At 38.7% G+C, this 27,854-nt stretch overlaps 1 protein-coding gene and 1 pseudogene across 2 annotated transcripts; one reads left to right on the forward strand and one right to left on the reverse strand.

Moving 5' to 3' along the window:
- Positions 1-1,733: 1,733 nt before the first annotated feature.
- LOC131157428 (uncharacterized) lies at positions 1,734-6,919 on the forward strand (annotated as a pseudogene).
- LOC131157424 (sugar transporter ERD6-like 6) lies at positions 6,495-27,037 on the reverse strand. 2 transcript variants are annotated; one of them, XM_058111568.1, is made up of 18 exons: positions 26,524-27,037; positions 26,344-26,406; positions 26,171-26,260; positions 25,700-25,759; positions 25,547-25,612; positions 25,389-25,454; positions 25,174-25,249; positions 24,679-24,743; positions 24,501-24,593; positions 24,217-24,297; positions 24,002-24,086; positions 23,313-23,359; positions 23,165-23,227; positions 23,019-23,078; positions 22,850-22,915; positions 22,688-22,747; positions 7,005-7,119; positions 6,495-6,918 (listed from the first exon to the last, which is right to left on the reverse strand). In XM_058111568.1, the coding sequence occupies exons 1-18, from the start codon at positions 26,704-26,706 to the stop codon at positions 6,806-6,808; spliced, it is 1,452 nt and encodes a 483-aa protein (XP_057967551.1). In that variant the 5' UTR covers positions 26,707-27,037; the 3' UTR covers positions 6,495-6,805. The 2 variants fall into 2 exon arrangements, with proteins under 2 accessions (XP_057967551.1, XP_057967561.1); XM_058111578.1 differs by lacking the exon at positions 26,171-26,260.
- Positions 27,038-27,854: the final 817 nt, after the last annotated feature.

Genomic DNA, 27,854 nt, shown 5'->3' on the forward strand with positions numbered 1-27,854 from the left:
AAATTATTAACACACCCCACACCCTCTCTGCCACTTAGAATTTAATTCATGCATTTATGAATGCATGACCCATAAATTAAAAAATTTAATTTTAAAAATATATCAACATTATATGGCTATCAATTAATTGCACAAAATTATACAAAGAAGTTGACCCTTCATATTATGCACCTATATATATATATATATATATATGTAAAAACTTTGGATTCTCTAATGTATAATGTAGAAGCTCAAAAGCCACTATTCCTTCATATTCCTCCTTGGCCTCTCTTCAGTCTCTTCCCACATATTCCTTCTTTCATTTTTATGGCCTATAATTTTTCTAGACAAAGTCTTTGTCTTAGCATAATAGCTAGAAAGAAGAAGAGAAAAATTTTTTCACAAAAAAAAAAAAAATCTTAAATTTTAGAGTTATATTTAATTTGAAAAACTGTTTAATTGACAAATATTATTTGAATATTTAAAATCATGCTAATTTTAACATAATCCTGTTATTTATAATTTTAGTAGGAGCATACTCATATTTTTAATCTAAATATTTTGTAATTTAATATATAATATATTGTTTTTTAAAATTTCAATTGGGGCACTTGCTCCTACTAGGCTTAACCTAGGTTCGCCACTGATGAATTTATTAGCATCGAATGTATGTGAAGATCAACCCATTTGACACATGTTTTACATTTATTATAGAAATTATATAAGAAATTTATCTCTCTATATTATAATATAAATATCACTGTCATTTTTTCATATTTAAATATAGATACATAAACAATATAGACACGACTGTTTTATAATTTCTCCATTTAACCACTGTCAATAATATTAATAATTATCCTATTGATTTCATAATTTCATCAAGTAGGGATTCGAGGTTAGGGATTCCTTATGTCGACATGTGGTTGACTTGGGATGCTGATAAGTGAGAGATTTGTGTTACTTCAGGTTCATTAGAGTTACCACTAATATGTTATTTACTTATGTGTGGTTAATTCGCCTAATTACTATTCATTATGCGGCCTTTAGGCTATTCCTAATGTCAAGGAACTAGTAGTCTCAATCTCCTTTTACCATAACCGAGTTTAGGAATACAGCTATGGAGGGAAAGGTATTAGCATCCCTATGCACCCGTTCTACGAAGAATGACACCTTATTAACTATGGATTACCTTAAATTGATTCAAATTAACTCTTAAATGATCAATTAATTAATAAAAATTTTAAAATAAAATGTAAAATTTTTTGTGAATTAGGAACATCTAATAAGACTAATATCTTTTTCTTTTTTTTTTAATTCTAGAATTTTCAAAAATGTTTAGGAAATTTCCAATTCTGTAGGCATTTTCGTCATTTTTCAAATGCTGTGATCTTTTTTTTTGGAGATGTTATGTGAGATTTCTCCTTTCTTTCTGTTAAAAAAAAAAAAAAAAAATGCTGTGATCTTTTCATTTTTTTTTTTTTTTTTTTTTTTTTTTTCAACAGCACAGAAGCCATTGTTGCATGGACTAATGAAGATGGCTGGAGGGAGACCCCACTCCGTGGAGATCGAGCCCGGCACCGTCATGACACATACACCTGTAATAAAAAGGATTCCTAACAACCCAACAACAAACTGGCAGCTTCTCCTCATCTCCTACGTACATCACCTAGTTTAAGCCCACCCCCCCCCCCCCCCCCCACCCCCCGGTGGCCCAAAGCTCTCATTCATTTCCTGGACCAGAGAGAGAGATGGTGAACTTAGTAGCAGCACAGAAGCCATTGTTGCGTGGGCTAATGAAGATGGCCGGAGTGAGACCCCACTCCGTGGAGATCGAGCCCGGCACCGTCATGAACTTCTGGGTTCCTTCTAAAACGATCGTTCATCCTAATAACACCACCACCCGCCCCCCAAACAAGCCTGCCGTGGTGCTCGTGCACGGCTTCGCTGCCGAGGGCATCGTGACGTGGCTGTTCTAGGTGGGGGCTCTGACGGGGAACTACGCGGTGTACGTGCCGGACCTGCTGTTCTTCGGGGGGTCGACCAGTGTGAGGGCGGAGCGATCGCCGGAGTACCAGGCGGACTGCCTGGCGAAGGGGCTGAGGAAGCTGGGGGTGCAGAAGTGCACGGTGGTGGGATTCAGCTACGGGGGGATGGTGGCCTTCAAGATCGCGGAGCGCCACCCGGAGTTGGTGGGGGCCATGGTGGTGTCGGGTTCGGTGCTGGCCATGACCGACTCCATCAGCGGCTCCATCCTCCAGAGGCTAGGTTTCTCTTCCTGCCCCGAGCTGTTGCTGCCCAACTCCGTGAAGGGTCTCAAAGCTCTCTTCTCCGTCGCTGCTCACAAGAAGCTCTGGGTCCCGGACTGTCTCCAAAGGGACTATCTCCAGGTTTAATTCATTCATTAATTTGCATATCCCTCAGCTCGTTAATTATAATTTCTTAATTATCACATAATTTTTAATTAACTTTTTCTTTTAAAAAATTATTTCTATCTAGTTTGATCTTCTATTTTATTTTTTTGTTAATTTAACTTTTTTTTAAAAAATAATAATAAAGAAGAAAGAGTCCATGTTGTACATGCATGTAGTAGGTCCACAGGATCTAACATTTTCAGTCACAACTTTAATGCTTCTTTCAAAATCAAAACCTATTAGATGAGTAGGCGTAAACTTACATATACAATAATAAAGAAGAATCGAGGATTCTCTATGGTATTTGCTAAATCAATTTCAGTTCCATAATATCCGATTGATATAACTGTAGATATACGGTTCCACAATATCCAATTAATATAACTGTAAATATATGTAAATATATTTTGAATATTTGTATTTTGATTCTTTCCTATTTTATAGGAATACACAAGTGTAATTATTCTACATATACAAGATGTTATCTCCTTCATATAGTTAAGGAGGATTTCGGTCATTACTCGTTGTTTGTTAAACATCTTTATGGTATCAGAGTCAATTTTTTTTCTTTGATTTTACCATGGTTGATTCAGTTTCTTCCTCACCTACTCTTCCGCTCAACACCATGGTGCATATGCTTACCATTTAAACTGACTTCCTCCAATTATCTATTGTGGAAAAATCAGTTTGATCCTCTGTTAGCCAACCAAGAACTTTTTGATTATTTGGATGGTACCATCGTGGCTCCCTTGACCACGATTCGTGCCTTTGATGGAACCACAAAGCCAAATCCGGGGTACACTTCTTGGCTGCATATCAATCAAATGTTACTCAATTTACTCTACTCTTCTCTTACAAAGGAGTCTATGAGTGAGGTACTAGGTTTACGTCATTCTCGATCACGAGGCTTGGCGTGCTCTTGAAGTCTCATTCTCGCCCCGATCGAAGACTCGAGAACTGAAACTCAAAGATGAACTCCAACTGATGTAATGCGACTCTCAATCCATTGCTGAGTTTTCCCGCACCTTCAAAGGTCTTTGTGAGCAACTAGCTGCTATTGGTCGTCCCATTGACGACACGAATAAAGTCCACTGGTATTTACAAGCATTTGGACCCGACTACAAGATCTTTGCTACCACCATGATGTCACAGCTTCCGCTACCCTTCTTTGCCAAGATTGTTCCGAAAGCTTTAAGTCATGAGATTTTTGAAAGATTCGTTTCCCACTCGTCCTCCAACTCTGCTTATTTTGTACAGCAGGCTTCCAAAACGATAGGGGCCAAGAAAGGGAAAAATTGGTCTTCCTCTTCTTCAACAACTTCTACCAATTCGAAGTCATCATCTACCTCCTCTGTTTACTATTAGTTGTGTGACAAGGAGGGACACTTGGCTAAACGTTGTTGTACCTTCTTGAAACTCAAGAAGAAGCAATCCGCTAATCTTGCTGAAGCTTTTTCCACCTGCTCGATTCAAGATCTGAATGGCTCTAAATGGTTCCCGGACTCTGGTGCAACATCCCACATAACCAACGACACTAAGGGTGTGCATCAACCAGCTATCTACTCTACGAATGAAATTGTCATGGTTGGAAATGGTCAATCTTTAGCTATCTCTCATACTGATTCCACTTCATCTCTTGTTCCATCTAGTCCCCTTCTTCTATCAAACGTCTTAGTTGTTCCTAACATTAAGAAAAATCTTATTTTGATTAGTCAGCTTACTAAAGATAATAATTATTTTGTTACCTTTTCTTCCTCTGGTTGTACCATACAAGATCGGGTCACAAGAACAGTACTGGAAGTCGAAAGATGTGAAAATGGTCTCTACGTGTTGAATCAACGTCATCATGCTTTTATGTCCACCACATCCTCTTCACCGCGAGCCTCTATTCGTTTATGGCACGCTCGCCTTGGTCATCCACATTATCACACCATTGCTTCTCTTTCTAGATTAGGATCTATTTCTTGTAGTAAGAAATTGGTGAACATGGATTATGAAATTTGTGATGGTTGTAGACTTGGCAAAAGTCACTGTTTACCTTTTTTTCTAAATGATGAACGTTGTGCCATGCCTTTTGATCGTTTACACTAGGACTTATGGGGTCCATCACTAGTTCTTTCTTTACTGAATATAGATACTATTTAATTTTTATTGATGATTGTACTAGACTTAGTTGGATATTCCTGTTAAAACAAAAATCTGAGTTTTATTTTTAAACTATCCTAATCTGATTTTTGGAATTTAATCAGTTGAATGTCAATATCAAAGATTTGAACTTGAAATTAAATATTAGTTCAACTAAATAGTATTGTAATTGTTGATAAATTGCTGAAAGTATATAAAACTGAGATTAAAATCTAACTAAAGAATTTTTTAAATATATAGTAAAGAAATTTTTAAAACCCAATTCACCCCTCTCTTGGGAGTTCACCTTACTTTTCATTTTTTAATGTATTTTTTAAATTATAAAATAGTCATTAATTTTTTTACATTTATAAAATCACTTGTAAATGGCTAAAAAATTATTTTTAATTGCTTCTCAAAATTAATTTAAATAGTTTTAAAAAAACACTTTTTTCAATAAATATTTGTTGTAATCCAAGTCAAAGGCCACCTATTATAGGAGTGCTTATTTTGGCTGAAAAGCACTCTAAATACTTTTTTTTTAAATTGCCCCCAAACAAGAGCAAAGTCCACAGCTGACAATATAAAAGCCTTCATTTTTGAAAGCATGAAAATTGAAACTAAAATTAAATTTGTTTGCACAAATTATAATATAGATTTATATAAAATTAAATTTGTTTGCACAAATTCATTTAAAAGGCTCAAAATCTAAACTCTCATTATCCCATGCTCATCAAACTTAAGGCTGATTTTATCAAGGGGTGAAAAAAAAAGTCAAAAAACATTTTTAAAAATTAATACATTTTTCAATATACTGAATACTATTAAAAATAAAAAATATTCAAATATAATTAAAATTTTATAAAAATCAAATGCTCATGACATGTTAAATAAAAAAAAAATTCTGCCCATTTATTTCTTTGTATTTTATTTTATTTTGATAGCAAAGCAAGAAAAAAAATCATCTGTCATTTTTTTCATATATCTCCAATGCTTTCCAAATCCAAATTTCAAATAGAAACTGAGATACAAGGCATCCAATCAACCCTAGGTTACGCGCGAGCAGCCAATGCTTCATCTGCACTTCCACTTCACCACTCAATTCAAAAACCAACACCCCCAGAATACCATACACTTGCACTGAAGCTGCACTGGAAGCTAGGGTTTCAAGCCCTAGTTTTGTATTCATGTAAATTTCAACAATAGATAGTTTTAAATTATATCAACAGCACGTTAAATTTAAATGCATATGAATTTTTTCAAAATATCATATAAAATTATATTAAATTTTATCCAAATCTAAATCCAGGCCTCCAAACTCAAAATAATTATCTTTCAAAAACGAAGTATAAAATTCCGTATTCCCAACCCCACCTGCGTGAGAGACCATCCTCCTCCCCCTTACCATCACACTATAACCAGAACACAATTTTATTGTGGACATTGACGAATGTGCAAGAACAAAAACAGGTGATGTTCACAAACAGAAAGGAAAGAAGCGAACTCCTGGAGGCCTTGGTCATCAGCAACAAGGACCCCAGCATCCCCTGCTTCCCACAGGTAAAGTATTACCCCTGCATTCTGTAGTCAATCTCTCCACAATTTTTCCTTCCCCGCCTGAAAGTGCTTATCGGTTTTAAATTGTTTATTTATTTTTGCAGAGAATACACCTCTTATGGGGCGAAAACGATCAGATATTTAAGCAGGAACTTGCCCACGACATGAAAGAGTATGTCTACTCTTTACATATCAATGCATGGTCCAAAATGAGTCCCCATATGTAGGTTATAGTCATAGTTCATACATAATGATGAGATTTCTCTTTTTTTATGTGATGACAGGCAACTAGGAGACAATGCAACGTTTGAAGGAATAAAGAGAGCAGGTCACCTGGTGCACTTGGAACGCCCCTGTGTCTACAACAGATGTCTCAAGCGGTTCCTTGCTTCTCTGCACACAGACACGGCCCAAAAATTATGAACTCATGCTACAATTTCATCCTACAACCGCTGTTTTGTGTTAAGACATGGGCCTTTATAATGAACTGAGTCATTTAACATGAAAACTTGACCAGTGCAAAAGGAAAGATCATAGAATGTATTTGACGAACATTTTTGTTACACATTCTTCTCTTTTGCTTAGAAAACCCACACGAAGAGATGCTATGCAAGTGAAACATGTGTAACGATGCATGGAAGTGATCTGCATGTGCATGATGCCAATTGCCAAGCATAAAACATCTCCTGAATCCAGCTTAAGATAGATGCATGCTTGTGCAAACAAATTCATCTGAACGACCACTGAATTTCTTCTAGAGTTCTTCCCTTTGTTTCAGGTACCCAAATCGTCACAAAGACAATAGTAAAAGCAGTGATTGACGCGTAAATCGTAAATGTCCCTGTTGACAAAAAAGTATATCATTTCTGTTTGATCTTAATGAGTCCATTGGGTGTAAAACAGACATGCACACAGAGAGATACCCACCTCCAGCGCTCCAACTCAAAAGTAGGTTTGCAGTCATGGTAACCAACCAGGATGATAGCCAATTTGCCAATGTTGCTAGGCTGCCAGCAAGGCCCTTAATATTCACCGGAAAAATCTGAGACAACCAACCAGGAATGTATAAGCAATATGAAGGATACAATTTGTATTAACATTTTTCCACTATCAAGAAACCAATGACTCATACTTAGGAAACCTTCATGCTCAATAGAACTTCTAGAGCATGTTTACCTTCAATCGTTGGACCTATCCCAACTCTAATTGTACTGTTCCGCCGACCACCCTGTGTTAGTGTAAACCTATTACCATTTACCAAAAAAAAAAAAGTGGGGGAAGGGGGTGAAAGGCAACTTAGGGTTGTAAAATTTATCAAGAAATCTGAAAACAGACTGAAGTGAGCAGCATTTTTTCCATTTAGAGGTTTTTGGCTGCAGCTTTTTAGTACTCGTAAAATTGGTTTTTTTTGTTTCAGCTTTACCAAAGAAATTTCAATTCTATATATTTTATTTTAAAAAATAAAAATAAAAAAAAATAAAAAACATAAAAAGCTTTACCAAAGAAAAAAATAGAACTATATATTTATTAATAAAAAAAAATTTATTAAAACTACGCTATTAGCTTAAAAAATATATCTGTGGATCTGAAGGACCTTATTTTTGAACTCAAGGATCCTGGGGAAAGATGAGTTGTCCATTTCAACAATAAAGTACTTCGTCCTGACATAGAAGTCGAATTTATGAATCCCATTTTTCACAGCAAGGATTTCTTTGAAGATAGTATGGTAATGTTATTGTGCTTCCTTGAATTCTCCACTAGCATGTCCACAATAGGCCCTTTTGTTGTCCTTATTTTCAAGTAAATTTGCCCCCCAATAATGATCACTGGCATCTGTTTGTAGGATAAGATCCCCTGAAGATTGAATAATCAAGGACGGTGGATTATCTGCAGCCTTTTTGAGATATTGGACAGCTCTTTTCTAGTCTGGGCCCCATGGTGGTGGTTTTTTCTTCAAGAGGTTTGTCAAGACACTAATGTAATGACTTCTGTGAGGAATAAAATCTCTGACATAATTAATGATTCCAAGAAATTGTTGAATCTGCATTACCAAAAGATGATCATCAGGGAAATGTAATAATTCCTCAGCGAGATGGGATCCTAGGCGAATGGTTCCATGAGATATCTTCATTCCCAGAATGGTAGGCACATCTTCTCTTTCAACAGTAATAAGTATTGTATCTTCAGATTGTCCTGGCAGGGGAAGATTAACAGCATGATCTTGGAGTCTGTATATTAATTGATGATTAATAGTAGCCATGTATGCAGTGGCTACTTGCAGAGCGCCTGTGATTTGTAGCTGGTCCTTGATGCAATTCCTCAGATTTTTATCTCTCAGAGGAATATTGAAATTTGGGAAGAAGGTGAGGCAAACACTACCGGTTTGAAGTGTGGTAAGGGAAGTTCCAATAGTAGCACCTAAACCTCTCTGGATTTATGAAAGAGCTCTTGAAATTCTTAAGCAAGAAGGCTTGCTTTCTCCAGAACAAGATTCGGTCCCAAACTCCAAGTTCAATCAAACCCCTTGTTTTAAATCCCAGCCTATTCCTTGCTTCATGATTTCCCCTTATGATAAGCATTTCCCAACTTTGGAACCAAGAACACACCTAGAGTCTAACCTTCACTCTAGACCGTTTATCCAACCCACTGAGGTCCAACCAGATGGCTCCAAAAAGTTACCTTCGCAGGCAGAACAAGTCTTAAACTGGCAGACCCAGAATGTCAGGTCTCTAAATAAAACTTTATCTGCTATCGACCATAAAGTTGATAAGCTCATCTCTCATGGTACACTAATTGACCAATGCATTGATCACATTGATTCTAGACTTGATGCTATGTATTCAGATCTAAAAAGAAAGATTGATTGTCTTGATACCGAACTCCATCACTACATCAGTTCAGGATACTATGGATCAAAGTTTGATGAAAAGGAGGCAGAAATCAAAAGGCTCAAAGCACAGTCATCTCAAATGGAACAAGACATCCACCCATCTCCTTCTCCACCAGCATATATCTCTAAAGATTTTCCTTATACACCTTCATATTCCCTTTTTACATCACCGTCTCCACCATCTTCATCTTCCTATTTACCAGACTATTCCAAACACTTCAAGTCAACTACAGAATTCTTCAAAAAGCATTCTCTCATCCAACCAAAGCCTACACCATCAAAACCACCAGCCTTGGTCAAACCTTCCTGTACTACAGGCAAGAACTTGGCTCTAATACCACACAGAGTCGGGGTCCCCATTGATCCCCTTTGAGAAACATTGGTTGTTGACCCAAGGTCTCCGTTTGAATCCGTTTGAAGGATAGTTTTGGAGAAAGGGCTCTTGACAATGTTTATCTAAGATGGATCAAGGGGCTCCCGTCTCTGTGTGGTATCAAAGCCAAGTTCTTGCCTGTAATACAGGAAGTTTAGATCAAAGAGGTGATTACAAAAGAATGAGGTACAAATAGTATATAGGGAAATTTGTAACCATGGATTCTCTTTCGCAAAGCTCTAAGAAAACCCCAGCAAGACTTTCTTCTCCCACATCTCTTCCTTCTATTAAAAAGACCACATCTTCCAAGATCACCAACCTCGTTGAATACTCTTACATTCCTGATTCAGCCCAGATTCAGGAAACTTCACTTCCTCTTGTAAATCCCTATAATATTTTCCGAAGAAAAAAAATCCTTTGCCAGTCAAGTTCGTACTCTTCTTATATCACATAACAGACCCCATGTTAAAGAATATGTCCAAACCACTGCTCTTGATAAATGCCTCATTCCAGCTTCGTCCAAAGAACAATATGTTGATCTTGAGCTTGATCAAGACCTGATCAACCAATGGATCGGGGAAGGTTACACTCACCTTCATTTTGGAGCAGTACGACTTCTTCTCACTCTTCATGGCCGAAAGGGACTTCCTGTTACAGCCAAGATTACCATTCTTAATACCACTTACACTCAGTATGAGCATGCTGCTATTGGAACTTCCCTTACCACACTTCAAGCCGGTAGTGTTTGCCTCACCTTCTTACCAAATTTGAATACTCCTCTGAGAGATAAAAATCTGAGGAATTGCATCAAGGTCCAACTACAAATCACAGGCGCTCCGCAAGTAGCCACTGCATACATGGCTACTCTTCATCATCAATTAATATACAGACTCCAAGATCATGTTGTTGATCTTCCCCTACCAGGACAATCTGAAGATACAATACTTATTACTGCTGAAAGAGAAGAAGATGTACCTACCATTCTTCAGATCTCGAGACGAATTCCCAGAGAAGAACTGAAAGAGCTTATTCCTCTAGAATGGATCACCAGTTATGAACAGCTTCATCAACAAACAATGCCAGTCCATTTCTCAGATTCTAAGTTTGAAAGGCTCCCAAATCGGACTATGAAAACAGTCTTCAAGCCAGCAAAGGTTGCTTCTCCAGCACTCCACCAGTTTTTCAATCTTTAATGATAAAACCTGTCACTTTTTGAAGAAGATATTCCTTTAAGCAACGTTGAGGCGGATGGAACACCTGTCTACACTGACAAGATTGAGGGACATTTTATCTGGGACGTAGACCCTTCTATGTGTGATCCATATTGTGATTGCCATAAATCCTCACACAAGTATGAGACCCAAGCCTCATGCAGACCTCCTACTTCTTATAGAAGGCTTGATGACCCAGATAGCCCCTGAATAGGACTCCGAAGTCCATCTACTAAACCTAAACCTCTCTGGATTTATGAAAGAGCTCTTGAAATTCTTAAGCAAGAAGGCTTGCTTTCTCCAGAACAAGATTCGGTCCCAAACTCCAAGTTCAGTCAAACCCCTTGTTCTAAATCCCAGCCTATTCCTTGCTTCATGACTTCCCTTTATGATAAGCATTTCCCACCTTTGGAACCAAGAACACACCTAGAGTCTAACCTTCACTCTAGACCGTTTATCCAACCCACTGAGGTCCAACCAGATGACTCTAAAAAGTTACCTTCATAAGCAGAACAAGTCTTAAACTGGCAGACCCAGAATGCCCGATCTCAGAATACAACTCTATCTGCTATCGACCATAAAGTTGATAAGCTCATCTCTCATGGTACACTAATTGACCAACGCATTGGTCACATTGATTCTAGACTTGATGCTATGTATTCAGATCTAAAAAGAAAGATTGATTGTCTTGATACCGAATTCCGTCACTACATCAGTTCAAGATACTATGGATCAAAGTTTGATGAAAAGGAGGCAGAAATCAAAAGGCTCAAAGCACAGTTATCTCAAATGGAACAAGACATCCACCCATCTCCTTCTCCACCTGCATATATCTCTAAAGTTTTTCCTTATACTCCTTCATATTCCCCTTTTACATCACCGTCTCCACCATCTTCATCTTCCTATTTACCAGACTATTCCAAACACTTCAAGTCAACTGCTGAATTCTTCAGAAAGCATTCTCTCATCCAACCAAAGCCTACACTATCAAAACCACCAGCCTTGGTCAAACCTTCCTCTTCCAAACCCATTCCCATTCATCAAAAGCTCAAATCACCTTTTACACCACCTGACCAGCCACCATCATTGCTTGCTGATCTTTTCATCCTTGAAATATCCTCTGATGATGATGACAGTAATGCTTCTGATGAAACATTGTCAGCCTCAGAAACTCTGCCAACCTCTGATCAAGAGATTACAAACATTCACAACTCTTATTATGAAAGACCCTATAGAACTGATTCAACCACTAGGCAAACTATTCCACAAAACCCTATGAATGGTTCCTAGTTCTCTTTTGAAGGCCTCTCTTTGACTAAATGGATAGATCGAATTGGAGAATTTGGTGCATGGATTGATCTTTAACTTTCTAAACCAGGAAATAATCTGGAAACAATACTTGTTGAGTTCGTATCCAGATTTACCAGATCATTAAGAGATTGGTTTCAAAGCCTTGGAGATTATAGACAACTCCAATTTATAAAATCTCAGACTCCTTCTCATGCTTTGGGAACTCTTTATCGAGAATTTATTGGAGATCCAGATGCTCATGCTAATGAAGTGAGACAAGAATATTTTGAAATGAGATGCTGCTCATTAAAAAGGAAAGATCTTGATTTTCACTATCAAAGAATGTCCAGATGATATTATCTTCTTAGAGGATTTAATAATGAAAATCTCAAACAGGTTTACATCAATTCTTTACCAGAAGACATTCAGCCTGAACTCCAAAAAAAAATCTCCTCTCTCAGACGATCACTTAAGGAAATTTCTATTGGAGAGATTCATCAGCTGGCCCTAGCTTCTTTAGAGAAGCTATGTGATACGCATCAACTCTTCTCAAAAATGATGAAACAAAATCATTTGTTCACTAAACAGTGCAAAAAGTCACATTTGCAGATCAAATGCAAAGAGAAAGAATGCGTATGCAGTCCAAAGAAGAAGAAGCATTTCAAGGAATTTCGTAGTTTTGATAAATCAAAGAATTCCAAAAAGAATTTTGGAAAATCAAAAAGATTCAGATTTTTCAAAAAGAGATCCAAGCAGGGACACCATAAATCTCCTCGGTGCTTTATCTGTAAAAAAAATAAAAGGTCATTATGCTAAGTGTCACGAGCTAAGCTTGTTCAGGGCATTATGCTTGCCTGTGACCGCTTATCTTGTGTGCTTGGGATGAGTTTCCATCATGTAAATACTAGTGTAGGGTTATTTTCTACTAGTAGAGTCTTTGTAAGCCAAATAAGGCAGTATGACTCCTCGGTCACTTTGATGTTTCCTAGTGTCAGGATGATAATTACATAAAAACCTCTTTAAGGGAGGGTGAGTGTTCATCGGTCATTGTAAAACTCACTAGCAATTGTCAACGTGCTTAGCCTACTTGCCTCCCTCACTAAGTACACCATGTCAACGGAGGATTTGTTAATGAATTACGTTTGCTTCAATGTTTACTGCTTGCTTACCACGGCTTTCATGAATTGATTACTGTTTCCGCTGCTATTTGAATGAATGCTAATGAAAGTACTTCATGGATGAATGTTGGTAAACGATAGGTTGGCTAGTTAAACAAGAGTGCTTTAGTTAGCGCCGCACGGCCCTTCACAAGGGTGTGAAAATAGTCGGACCGTGACATTTGGTATCAGAGCCAAGTCGGTGACACTTGGTGAGAGACCAAGGTTGAGTTGCTACGTGAATTCGATTGCCTTCGTTGTTGGATTTGGGAAGCTTTCATAAGTGACCATAGCACCAAACAACGCTGAAAGAATCAGTGCAGTGGAAGCACAGGTTGAAGAGACAACCAACAATATGGCCAACGAGATGGCCCAACTGAGGGGACTTGTTGATGAAGTGATGGGATCACAGCAGCATCAAGCAAGTTTGACAAGTGAAATGTCAGAGGACTTTCACCACACTGTGGAAACTTTGCAGGCCCGGATGGCAGATCTGGATGCAAAGATGAATGTGATAGTTCTTGCTATGGGGAACTCCAACACTCCGGGAGTTAGCAAGACCAAGGTGCCAAAACCCAGGACGTATGGGGGTGCCCAAGATGCCAAGGAGTTATAGAACTTCTTGTTTGATGTGGAGCAGTACTTTCGCGTTGTGAGGATGGCCTCAGAATAGGCAACGGTGGATACTGTGACCATGTACTTGATTGGTGATGTCAAACTGTGGTGGCGTACCAAGTACATAGAAATTGAAAATGGAAGTTGTGTAATTGATAGTTGGACAGACTTGAAGAGAGAGCTCAAGGCCCAATTCTTTCCTGAAAATGTTGAGTATAATGCAAGGAGAAAAATGAGAGATCTCAAGCATACGTGGTCAATCAAGGAATATGTGAAACAATTTTCTGCTTTAATGTTGGATATTCGGGATATGTCGGAGAATGACAAGTTGTTCTATTTTCTAGAGGGGATGAAACCATGGGCAAGAACTGAACTTCATAGGCAAAGGGTTCAAGACTTGTCAACTGCACAAGCTGCTGCAGAACGCTTGACGGACTACGCTGGTGATGAGACCACTTTGTCCAAACGGTTTGGCGAAGAGGGAAACAGTGGAAAGTCTTTCAAGAATGGCGAACCCAAGAGTGGGGGAGCCGACTTTAAATCATCAACCTCAAAGGAAGCTTCATCGTCTCAAGGGTTCAACACATCCAATGGAAAGGGGAAAAGTAAAATTCCGTGCTACTTGTGTAGTGGACCTCATAGAGTTTTTGAGTGCCCTTACAAAGCATCACTTAATGCTTTACAGGCTTCCATTGCAGAGCAGGCAGTGGAAGACGATGGGGCAGAGGATGATACCCCGAGGATGGGTGCAATGCGACAGGTGAGCACGTTGGAAAAGCAGGCTAAAGCCCCAAATGTTGCACGAGTCAAAGGGCTAATGTTTGTGGACTTGAAAATCAATGGGAAGAGCACCCGCGCTATGGTGGCTACCAGGGCTACCCATAATTTTGTTTCACAACCGGAAGCTTGGAGACTCAACTTATCCTTAGAGAAGGATACAGGACGCATGAAAGCAGTTAACTTTGTAGCCCAGCCTACTCTGGGAGTAGCCATGCAAGTGACTGTAAAGCTTGAACAGTGGGAAGGTCATGCGAATTTCACTGCGGTGCCATTGGATGACTTTCTAATCATTTTAAGAATGGAGTTCCTAAGGGGGACGAGGGCAGTGCTGATGCCTTCAGCTGGTTCCCTATGTCTGATGGGAGATCACTCGTGCATGGTGCAAGTCGTTGCGATGAAAGGAGACAACGAGAAGTCCCTTTCAGCCATACAACTCAATGATGGATTGGGTCAGGGTGAACAAACACGTCTAGCCACAGTGGTGGTAGACAAAGAAGTAGGCCAAAATCTGGAGCCTACGACCATCCAAGCGGTATTGGATAAGGATAAGGAGGTGTTGCCGAATAAGCTGCCTTACAATTTTCCTTCACGACAGACTGTGGAGGATGAGATCGAGTTGTTATCAGGAGTGAAACCACCTGCTAAAGGGCCATGTCGAAAAGGAGAATTTCTTTTTCACTCAGTGGAGCAACAAATTCCTTGGTCAAGTGGTTGAACAAGGTCATATCCGGAGGGGTATGGAGAAGGTAAGGATGATTCAAGAACGGAAGATCCCCACGATAGTGAAAGAGTTGCGTTCCTTTCTTGGCCTTACTAAATACTGCAAGAAGTTCGTTGAGGGGTATTCGCGGAGAATGACTCCAATGACAGGACTACTGGGAAGGTATTATTGGCAGCACACGCGAGATGATGTGGTTGATTATACCAAAACTTGTCTCACTTGCCAACAAGACAAGGGGGAGCGGAAGAAGTATGGTACTTTCATGGCCGCACCAAAGTACTGTTTGGCAAAGGAGACGACACAATTGTTCCTTGTGACTGTTGTGAAACATTGGGGTGTTCCCCAAGTTATTATTTGTGACCGAGACTTAATGTTCACTGACAACTTCTTGACAGAATTTTTCAGGATATTCAGGTCACATATTGACATCTCTTCGAGTTCTCACCGACAGATAGACGGACAGATGAAGAGATTCAGAGGGCTACTAGATGACTACTTGTGTCATTGTGTCAACGACAACCAGAAGAATGGCATGCAACTACTTGATGTGGCTTCATTCTGTGGCAACGCCCAAAGGCGCTTAACAACCAACAAGAGCCCTTTTGAGCTTGTTACAGGCCAGCTGCCGCTGTTACCTCACACAGTGGGCGAGCCGTACAGACGAAAGAGTCCCAAGGCGTACATCTTCACTAGTAAAGGGAAACAGAATGCAGAGTTTGCCCAAGCCTACTTGGAGAAAGCTTCTGAGCAGATGAAGAAGTGGGCAGATAAGGGGAGAAGACAGCAGTCTCATGTCAGCTGCCTAAAGCCGTTCAACGCCAACACCAATGACCGGAGCAGAAGTCAGTTCAACAGAGCAGAGTTGAAGATAGTGCAACCTGACAGACATGACGTTGAAGAGATCCTTGCAGACAAAAAGTTCATATCCTCAAGGAAGAAGCGGCAAAAGTTCCTAGTGAAGTGGAAATGCCTTGATAACAAAGAAATCAGCTAGATTTCTGCGGAAGATATTCAACCGTTTGTGGACAAATTTGAAGTGTACCTACCGCCAAAAGTCTACGAGGACGTCGACCGCATCAGTAGAGGAGAATGTCACGAGCTAAGCTTGTTCAGGGCATTATGCTTGCTTGTGACCGCTTATCTCGTGTGCTTGGAATGGGTTTCCATCATACAAATACTAGTGTAGGGTTATTTTCTGCTAGTAAAGTCTTTGTAAGCCAAATAAGGCAATATGACTCCTCGGTCACTTTGATGTTTCCTAGTGTCAGGATGATAATTACATAAAAACCTCTTTAGGGGAAGGTGAGTGTTCATCAGTCATTGTAAAACTCACTAGCAATTGTCAACGTGCTTAGCCTACTTGCCTCCCTCGCTAAGTACACCATGTCAACGGAGGATTTGTTAATGAATTACGTTTGCTTCAATGTTTACTGCTTGCTTACCACGACTTTCATGAATTGATTACTGTTTCCGCTGCTATTTGAATGAATGCTAATGAAAGTGTTTCGTGAATGAATGTTAGTAAACGATAGGCTGGCTAGTTAAACAAGAGTGCTTTAACTAGTGTTGCACGGCCCTTCACAAGGGTGTGAAAATAGTCGGACCATGACACTAAGCAATGTCCTGAAAATCGATGAAAATCTGCAAAACTGGCCCAACAACTGCAGACTGAAGATACAAAAGCTGATATTGAATTCATTCTTTCAGAACAAGAAGAAATGACTGAGGATACAATCCTTGTCATTACTGACGCAGAAGACTCTGATTCAGAGGATTCTTATTCAGAGAAAATATTCAATGTTCAACCACTCTTCTCTTCAGAACAAACAAAGATAAGTCCTCATGTCCAAATCCAACTTCTTCATGAAAAATATGGCAAACCCATATATGTCGTTGCATACATTGATACCGGTTCTCATAAAACCATGATTAATCCCAGAGTGCTTCCTTCAGATTGTTGGTCATCCCACACTCAGTTTTTCAGAGTTGCAAATGATCAAATTTTTACTACCACTTTGGTTTCTAAAAGAAAAATAGGGATTAAACTTCCTCCTAACTGCATTATTTGGACCCATGTCATTGGAAGTGCCCTTCTTCAAAAAAATGTTCTTCTAGGATGAGATGTTTATTGTCTTTCCAAATCCCTGAGAATTCTTCCTACAGGAATCAGGTGCAAAAGAGAATTTAAACCTTTCACTCCTTTAACAAAAATTTATTCTCTTTCTCACTCCTCTCCAAATTTCCAGACCGTCCAAGAACAGCTACTGAAATTATGTGCTGAAAGTCATGATCAATTTCTTCATGATCACCCTATCTGGAAAATCCAGACTTTTTTATCCATATTCCCTTCAAGTTAAATGAAGATGGCAGCCCGACTAAAGCTTCTCATCCTGGAATGTCTCCTTCAGATCTTAAGCTTGCAAGAGACGAATGTCAGTCTTTATTAAACAAGGGCTTATTGAACCAACTAGTTCTTCTTGGGCTTGCCAAGCAATTTATGTTGAAAAAAGATCAAAAAGGATCAGAGGAAAGAAAAGATTAGTCATTGACTACAAGCCCCTTAACACCTTCATAAGGGATGACAAATTTCCCATTCCAAAAGCCAGAACACAGTTTGTTCATCTTGCTGAAGAAACAATATTCTCAAAATTTGATCTAAAAGGTACATTTTGGCAACTTGGGATTCATCCAGATGACAGATACAAAACTGTCTTCTGCATTCCAAATGAACAGTTTCAATGGACTGTGTTACCCTTTGAACTGAAAATAGCTCCTTCCTCATTCCAAAAGGCGATGACTAGAATCTTTAATCCGATCCTTCACAGCACTCTCATCTACATTGATGATATCTTATTATTTTCTAAATCCCAAGAAGATCACTACCATCTTCTCCAACTGTTCCAACAGTTTGCTACACAGTACAGGATTATGCTCTCTGAAAAGAAAAGCACTATTGGACAAAATGAAATCGATTTTGTGGGAATGAAGATATCTCATTGAACCATTCGCCTAGGACCCCATCTCACTGAGGAATTATTACATTTCCCTGATAATCATCTTTCGGCAAAGCAGATCCAACAATTTCTTGGAATCATTATTTATATCAGAGATTTTATTCCTCGCAAAAGTCATTACACTAGTGCCCTGACAAAACTTTTGAAGAAAAAACCACCACCATGGCGCCCATACCAGAAAAGAGCTGTCCAATATCTCAAAAAGGCTGCAGATAATCCACCGCCCTTGACTATTCCATCCTCAAGAGATCTTATCCTACAAACAGATGCCAATGATCATTACTGGGGGGCAATTTTACTTGAAGATAAGGACAACAAAAGGGCCTATTGCGGACGTGCTAGTGGAGAATTCAAGGAATCACAAAAACATTACCAAGTAGTCTTCAAAAAAATCCTCGCTATAAAAAATGGGATTCAGAAATTCAACTTCTATGTCAAGATGAAGCACTTTACTGTTAAAATGGACAACTCATCTTTCCCCAAGATCCTTGAGTTCAAAAATAAGGTCCTTCCAGATCCACAATTTCTCAAAATGAAAGAATGGTTTTCCAGATATGATTTCTCGGTAAAGAATATAAAAGGCACCCACAATGTTCTATCTGATATGCTCTCTCGCCCCAGGAAAAATTCTTTCCTAATCTCTAGCCACCAAGTTATTCCCTTGATTTTCATGGCATCCTCATCAGAAATTCTTCACCTAAGTGCTACTACCCAATTGACCTTTCCTCCAGAGATCCCTGCCAAAGTATTAATTCAGATCAGCTAAAAGCCCTTGCTATGAACCACCTCAAACCATATGCTAGCCGGATAAGCCACCACCTTACCCTTCCATCTTATCCCTTCTTAAACTCATATATTATCAATCCCTCATCTTTTGACATTAATACTATATGGTATATCTGGTATGTTTCTGTTTTGCAGGTACATGCAGTAATTATTCCTCTACAAGAACTTTATGCACATCTCCATGATCGTGATAATCAAGGTTCTCTTCTATGGACTCTCTTACAATGGTTCGACCCACTCCCCACCTGGAGAAAGAAGCTGACCAGTCTCATGGGAAATCACAATCTTTGAAAACTTGATCCTCAAACTGCATCAATAGTCTACAGTTTCTTTATCCTTCATAGACCATATTTTTACAATCCAACCAAGAATCTTCTATGGTCACAAAATTGTGCATACGAATGGGGCACTATCGATGATTTTCCTAGCTCATGGCCAAATTACAAGTTTCCTCTACTCAAGTTCCTTTGTGAGATGAATGATTTCAAATTCTGCACCGAGATCCTTCATGCTATTCCAGATATCATACCTCCACCCAAGCCACCATCCTACAAAGATCTTTTGCAGGACTCTCAGGATTCGATGGAAACTGATGACCCCTTCATCACACCCACTTATTACCACCCTGTTCACAGAGAAATAACTGATGAAGACTATGTCAATATGAATTTGTCTCCTTCTCATCACATGTAGCTTATCACTCTAGCACGTCACTGTAGTTTGTCACTGTAGCACGTCAATTGTAGCTTGTCACTATTGCACGTCAGCTGTTGTCTGTCTCTGAGGCAGACAGTTGTCAATCTGCTTTTTAACTTTGTTCATCTATAGAAGGGACAGTCTTCCCATTTGTAAGGCAGAACATGTTTAAGAAAAATAAAATCCTCTGAGTGTGTGCTTCTCTAAACTATTTGTCCGAAGAGCTTTTGTGCCTCACCTCTATGAACTTGTAATTTTTTTTTTACTTTCAAGTATGCTCTATGCTTGCCTCTGAGGAGGATCCTGCACATCAGAAAGATTGTATGGTCCGCATTGATCCCCTTTGAGAAACATTGGTTGTTGACCCAAGGTCTCCGTTTGAAGGATAGTTTTGGAGAAAGGGCTCTTGACAATGTTTATCTAAGATGGATCAAGGGGCTCCCGACTCTGTGTGGTATCAGAGCCCTTTCTGATGTGCAGGATCCTCCTCAGAGGCAAGCACAGAGCATACTTGAAAGCCAAAACAAAATTACAAGTTCATAGAGGTGAGGCACAAAAGCTCTTCGGACAAATAGTTTTAGGGAAAGAAGAGATTTAGAAAGCCATAGAGAAACACACACCCAGAGGATTTTATTTTTCTCAAACATGTTCTGCCTTACAAACGGGAAGACCGTCCCTTTTATAGATGAACAAAGCTAAAAAGCATATGGACAACTGTCTGCCTCAGAGACAGACAACAGCTGACGTGCAACAGTGACAAGCTACAGTTGACGTGCTATAGTGACAAGCTACAGTTGACGTGTTACAGTGACAAGCTATAGTTGACGTGCTACAATGAGAAACTATATGTGATGAGAAGGAGACAAATTCATATTGACATACTCTTCATCAGTTATTTCTCCATGAACAGGGTGGTAATAAGTAGGTGTGATGAAGAGGTCATCAGTTTCCATCAGATCCTAAGAGTCCTACAAAAGATCTTTGTAGGATGGTGGCTTGGGTGGAGGTATGATATCTGGAATAGCATGAAGGATCTCGGTGCAGAACTTGAAATCATTCATCTCACAAAGGAACTTGAGCAGAGGAAACTTGTGATTTGGCCATAAGCTAGGAAAATCATAGAGAGTGTCCCATTCGTATGCACAGTTTTGTGACCATAGAAGATTCTTGGCTCGATTGTAGAAATATGTCCTATGAAGGATAAAGAAATTGTAGACCGTTGATGCGGTTTGAGGATCAAGTTTCAAAAGATTGTGATTTCCCATGAGACTGGTCAGCTTCTATTCGTCTTGGGATATGAAGAATGGTAGGCACATCTTCTTCTCTTTCACCAATAATAAGTATTGTATCTTCAGATTGTCCTGACAGAGGAAGATCAACAGCATGATCTTGGAATTTGTATATTAATTGATGATGAAGAGTAGCCATGTATGCAGTGGCTACTTGTGGAGCGCCTGTGATTTGTAACTGGACCTTGATGCAATTCCTTAGATTTTTATCTCTCAAGAAAATATTGAAATTTGGGAAGAAGGTGAGGTAAACACTACCGGCTTGAAGTGTGGTAAGGGAAGTTCCAATAGCAGCATGCTTATACTGAGTGTAAGTGATATTAAGAAGGGTAATCCTGGCTGTAACAGGAAGTCCCTTTCGGCCATGAAGAGTGAGAAGAAGTCGTACTGCTCCAAAATGAAGGTGAGTGTAACCTTCCCTGATCCATTGGTTGATCAAATCTTGATCAAGCTCAAGATCAACATATTGTTCTTTGGAAGAAGCTGGAATGAGACATTTATCAAGAGCAGTGGTTTGGACATATTCTTTAACATGCCTTCTATAAGAAGTAGGAGGTCTGCAAGAGGCTCGAGTCTCATACTTGTGTAAGGATTTATGGCAATCACAATCTGGATCACACATAGAAGGGTCTACGTCCCAAATAAAATGTCCCTCAATCTTGTCAATGTAGACAGGTGTTCCATCCGCTTCAACGCTGCTTAAAGGAATATCTTCTTCAAAAGTGACAAGTTTTATCATTAAGGATTGAAAAACTGGTGGAGTGCTGGAGGAAGCAACCTCTACTGGCTTGAAGACTATTTTCACAGTCCCATCTGGGAGCCTTTCAAACGCAAATTAATTATTTTTTAATTTCAAATTAGTTGATTGCTTTTGGTGGGAGGAGTAGTAAAGACATCAGACCCTATGCCACTACCAATAGATTAGAGACTTAGAAAGGGAAGGGGGTTTATATAAGAAGAAGGGAGACCCAACTCCTCAATCTTCTGATGTGGGAATGGTTATTGGGGATGGGGCAGATATCCTAGCAACTAGTGCTCAGGCTCTAGCCAGCTGATGCATGGGGAGAAATGAGAAATCTATTCCCACATCAGAAATGCAGGAGAGCGACAGCCTCCATCTCTTAATAAAAACCCAGTGCCCACTGTCTAGGCTTGCAATTTCCACCCATTGGACCTGCTAGTGACTATGCGCCAACCCACATGCATGGGCTATTCTCCAATTAAAAAATAAATGCTGAAAGAACTATCTACAAAACCTTTTGCTGGGCATTTTAAAAAACCACTCAAACGAATCCCGATTATTTCTTCAGTAAAAAATAGTTGGTTTCAGATTCAGTATGGATTCTTCATTTTAAAAAACAGAGTAAGTTCATTCAGTTTTCAATATTGGTCAACACCAAACTATGCACACCTTCAAGGCAACATGCAATCAGAAATTCACATGCTGTGTTGAGCAATTGAATTTCAATCATCTATATAATTCATCAAAAAGAAACAGGAGTACTAATCCAAAGTCAACTATGGAACCTTGAGAAATCAATTCAAATATTCAATGTCTAGAAGTAATGCCTAAATTATGAGAGAACTCAAAGCCCTCACTAAGCAGTCCAGCAGAAGTGACGGATAAACCTATGCTTGAACAAGTCCTTCAAGGGACAGATCTGCTCCTGTGCATTGACTGTTTACTAGATGAGAGTTCACTCTAAAATCACGTGGAAGTACTCCATCGTTAAGCACAGAAACTTCCTATTGCTAGTACAGTTAGCAGTAACTTATTATTGTGCATACCTCAGACATCATAAGCCATGGAATCGCTCCAAGTCCCAGAGAAAATGTAATTACCATAGCCTGGCCAGATAAGCATGGTTAGTCTAACAAAGTAACAAAAAATCATTAAAAATAATTACTACACAATAAACATTATAAGACAATGCATATATGAAGGCATACCACGAGCCCTACAACTGACAATATCCCCAATACTTTATAAAGATGAGAATCTTCTGAAGTTACACCCTGGCATCAGTACAGCAAAGGAGATTATTTTAATCTAGGTTTCATAAATTCTTGAAGCTGATGCATAATAAGTTTAAGCTAAAGGGTATGTGGCATTACTTACCTCCAAATAAAAGGCAACTGCAACAAGGAGGAGGCTAAGAGTCGTTCCACATGAGGATACCTGCAGCAAGTGATTGCGCTATTTCAATTCTTTTTTTCCAGTTTTGTAGACAAGAAACCCTAAATGAAGAATTTGATCAAACACACAATAAGAAGAAGCCTGCGGCCAGCCTTGTCCACCAACCAAGTAGTGACCCCAGTAGCAATAACCTACATAATTAATAGGATCTTCTTAGATGACTCTGATCACAATTTCTTATGCTAACAGCATAGCATGCAATACTTTTTTTATTACCTGAATAACCCCAACTCCTAATGTTGCAAGATTACTTGACGAAATCCCTGCTCAAATTTGATTAAATAATGAAACATCAAAAAGGAAATAGAAGCCACTTCCCATTCTCACAATCATTTTAATATAATTAAGTAAAATAAAAATCAATATTTTTAAGTAAAATAAAAATTCAAAAACTTAATGGACTTGAAAAAGAATTGGAGTCCACTGCTAGTGAATGTCTAATTATCACAAAAGTCTAAGCCACAATCATAGGTTATGGCAACATAAATTTTCTTCTGCTATATAACAGGTTAATTTCAGTATGCACTTAACAGGACCATAACAGGGTAAATTTCAGGATGCAAGTAACAGGTAAGCCCCAATTTTAGGTCTTCCTTTTTTTTTAAATAGAACAATTTTAGGTCATTTTGAAATGCCTACAACTACAAGACTGGAATATGTACGAAATTTTTGTTAACTTTTACTGAAATAAGGATCCTTGCCTCTTCTACTTTGTAGGAGTAGCACAAAAATATGTGATGATACATATCTTGTGCAATTATCATTATTATACCATAATCAACATTCACAGTCAAGCATTTTTTAACCATCCATGCATCATCAATAAGCAGGTCCATCACCAACACCTAAAATTTAGAAGGGAATTATAGGGAGAAAGTTCAAAAGCAAATAGATGGTCATCTAACCAGCACTCTCAAATATTTCAGTGGCATAGAATAAAACACCATTGATTCCACTGAGTTGCTGAAGTAAGAGTAACCCAATGCCTACCTGCAGCATGAATTGTTCCATCAAAATTATTATTTTTTTAAAAAAAATTATGAGCTTTATCCACTTTCAAGGATATAGGGAAAGCAACATTACAAAAGTAAGGAATACTTTTCCCAACAAAGCATTCTACCATCAAAGGAAACCAGTATCTTTTTCTCTTGAGGTCAGCAAACCGGATTGTAGATCTTTTGCTTGTTGATGCCACAGTTCTCTGCAAGAAAGTACAATGAAAAAAAATAGTAACTTCGGGGTTAAATCGTTAAAATGACACATGTGGAACAAATCCTATGTAACAATATTACATGGAATGCACAAGCATGACAATATATTTGGATGGATAATGTTAGGGCTGGATGATAAGAAACATATAAATTTTAAGAAAACCCACAGATAAACCTGCTGCAATTTTGATACCTTAATGTCATTCACTTCAATGGAGATATCAGAATCAAATCCCCTTAGAACTTGCAAGGAGGCTTCAAATTCTTCCATCATCCCCATTTTGGCCTGCAAAAAAGAGAAGATGAAAGTAACCATGTCTGCATCACCAACAGCATATGTAATCACTAAATATAGCATTCATAACTCTTACCAGCCACCGAGGAGATTCTGGTATGAAAAATAAACCAGGTATCAATATTGTGCATGGCAAAATCCCTGCAAACAATATGTAGATATTCTATTGATTCAAATTATCAAACTATGCATTAAAATGATTTATTTGGTAGATTATGTTTTATTCTGATTGAAGCTACACGCATTCGAGGCTTTGAAAGGAATGAGCCTGACAGCAATGAGGCAGAAATGGCGGTTCAAGAGCACATCATCAGTATGAAAAATATGATAGGATGCACTGTGATGAAGGATAATTAGGGTAAACCATAATAAATTTTAATTATTTCAGTCCAATAACTAGATTACAAGATACAGACAAATGATTACATAAAGGAGGTGAGGAAAATAGACAGGTAAGAAAGGTGTGAAGGAGAGAAAAAGAGATAAAATTCTCCTCTGTAGAGAACCACAAAAGAATTGGATGTTTCTAGGACTGACAACAAGCCATGTAAATTGAGCTTATTGGTGTTACCTAAAACTGCAAGCACCCTCCAATTAGCGAACATTCCCAACAGATATGCCAGCATTATCCCAATTGTAACTGAGAGCTGCATAACAAAAATATGGTGCACTAAATAAATCTGAATTTTAATCCTTTCTCAATAACTGAAATTGAATCATTATAATTGGTCATTGATAACAATAGCACCAATACGTGGGCAGCATTAGACAGGAAACAAAAGCAACCTGGTTGACAGACCCAAGGCTCCCTCTCCTGTTCTGAGGTGATATCTCTGCTATGTATACTGGCACCTATAGATAATGAATGTCAATTATTCTAACATCTTTTAACAAAACAACATACTACAGAACCAAAGAAAAAAAGACTGAAAACTTGAAGTTACCGTGTAAGAGATTATGCCAACACCAAATCCTTCTAGCAACCTTCCCATGTATAAAAATGAGGAATCCTACGCATAATGACCACAAAATATACAAATCAATAGGCTTGACAATGGTACGCTGTTGATAGAGTCAAACTGATAGTGACCACTTACCTTGGCAAATGAAATGGCGAGCCATCCTATTATATTAGGGATCGAGGCAATCATTAGCGACTGTAACTCAATCAAACAAAGCAGCGTTCAGGATTTCATCATTATGGCAGAATGCGATAAGAAATACAAAATGCGCAAAATGTGAAAACTCTACTGTTGTGTTTGGACTTTGAGGCATGGAATTTGATCCTGGTTTTGAATCTATGTAAAATTCCACGAAAGTCAATACAATTTTGTATGTATTTTGATTAAATCCACAAAATTTCCAGTCTAAAGTTGTGTCTGGACTCTGGAGTAAGGATTTTGGGCTTTTAAAATTTAAATTTAAAATTATGTAGACCTGGACAAAAATCAAACTCAATAATCAATATTGATTTTAATTTTGCACCCAAGTTCAAATATCAGGTCCAAACTTTATGCCCCATAAAACTTCAACATAATCAATACTCAATGGGTGATTTAGTAGAGTACCCCTTTCCTCCCCATGTATTCTGCGATCTGACCACTGGTTATTGCCCCAACCATGGCACCCACATTCGACAACGAACCAAAAAGAGAGAACTGCCCCCAAGAAATTGAATTACATTATCAAAAGCATACACGAAGGTGAATTAATTAAATCTACTATGGTGGGCGAAACAGACCTCCGAGAGGGAAAGCCCGAGATCGCTGATGATTTGGTCTTGCGTAGGAGAAGAGTAACCACACTGTTAGAAAGGATAACCAGGGAGCATGAGGGAGTGTGCGAATGCAGGAGAAGAAGGAATAGATATGAAAATGGTGGAGAAGAAGAAATAAGGGGAAAATGTGTAAACAGGTCGTACCGTGAAGCCGAACTGGATAGGGCCCAAGGCAACGATGAGGACGCAAAAGAGGACGGAGATGGAGCCGTCGCGGATGGCCTGAGAGGAGCCCATGATGCTGGACTGCCTGGAGCCCATGCGGTACCAGCTTCCGGTGTGCAGGAATGGCTTCCGAAGTTCCTCTGTTTCCTCCCTGAAACTCATGTCTTCGTCTCTTCGTCTTCTCTGCCTTAGATCAAGCAAAGGTCACACCAGAAGAAGAAGAAGAAGAAGAAGAAGAAGAAGAAGAAGAAGATGGCGAAAATGATGGTCAGTGGAGGACTTGCAGAAGAAGCATCTTGAAGTGTGGCAGCGTCTGCTCAACTCTAAAGATTGAAAATGGGTGTCGCTGGGCACTGAGCGACTGCTGATGATGATTGAAATTTAAATCATAAACGAGAAGAACGTTTCATGGCCCGGTCTATGGGACACCAAGTCCAGGGTGGCGAGGGCGTGTCAAGCAGATGTCTTGTCTGGATTTCAAGGTTGTTGGCATGCCTATCATTTCTGCCGAAATTCTCTTAAATAAGGCAATCCACGTGCCTATCTACCTGTCCTTGTGTCAGCGGAAAGATGCCCCTCTCTCCTTTTTTTTTTTTCTTTTATCTTTTTTTCTTTTTTTGTGCGCTTTCTACTAATCATGTAAGTCCATGCGTCGCCTAATGAAAATAATACAAACAAACAAGAATTGAAATCTTCAAATCTCCACTTAACCACTTAAAGTTATTAGTCCAAATTAATTTGTCATCAATAAGATAGGATTAATGAAATGTTGGAACTAATAATCTCCTCCTTTTAAAATAGTGACAAATTTTTTTCAAAAAATAAAAATAAACTTGTTAACTTCAAAAATAGCATATTCAATTAAATATAATTACGTAAAGATATCTTTCGGTGCATACAAGTTCCTAAGTTTATAGTAAAGAATGTATGATTTTTCAATGCAAAGTCTATTCCAAATTCACACGTGATTTACAACAAAACACCAATGTCAAACCTTAATGGAAAAAGATTGATGATCCCTATGAATTTCAATGTTTTTGTAGAAACCCTGAATAAAAACGGGACTTACAAATTTAGCAATATCACTTCCAACAGCCGATGCATTTCATCACACATCAACAGCCACCTCGATCCTCCACACCCTTTATCGTGATCAGCGTTTGTGTTGACTTTATTCTGCTATGAACACGATTTATACCTTTGTTTTGTATCTATACAACTCAACAATGTTTGTTGACTTCTTCTCTTCCCTCACTATTAGCCTCTTTTTTATTCTGTTGACGAAAGGGGATAGATATTGAAAAACAAGT

This window comes from Malania oleifera, chromosome 1, assembly GCF_029873635.1.
Source record: "Malania oleifera isolate guangnan ecotype guangnan chromosome 1, ASM2987363v1, whole genome shotgun sequence".
NCBI lineage: Eukaryota > Viridiplantae > Streptophyta > Magnoliopsida > Santalales > Ximeniaceae > Malania > Malania oleifera.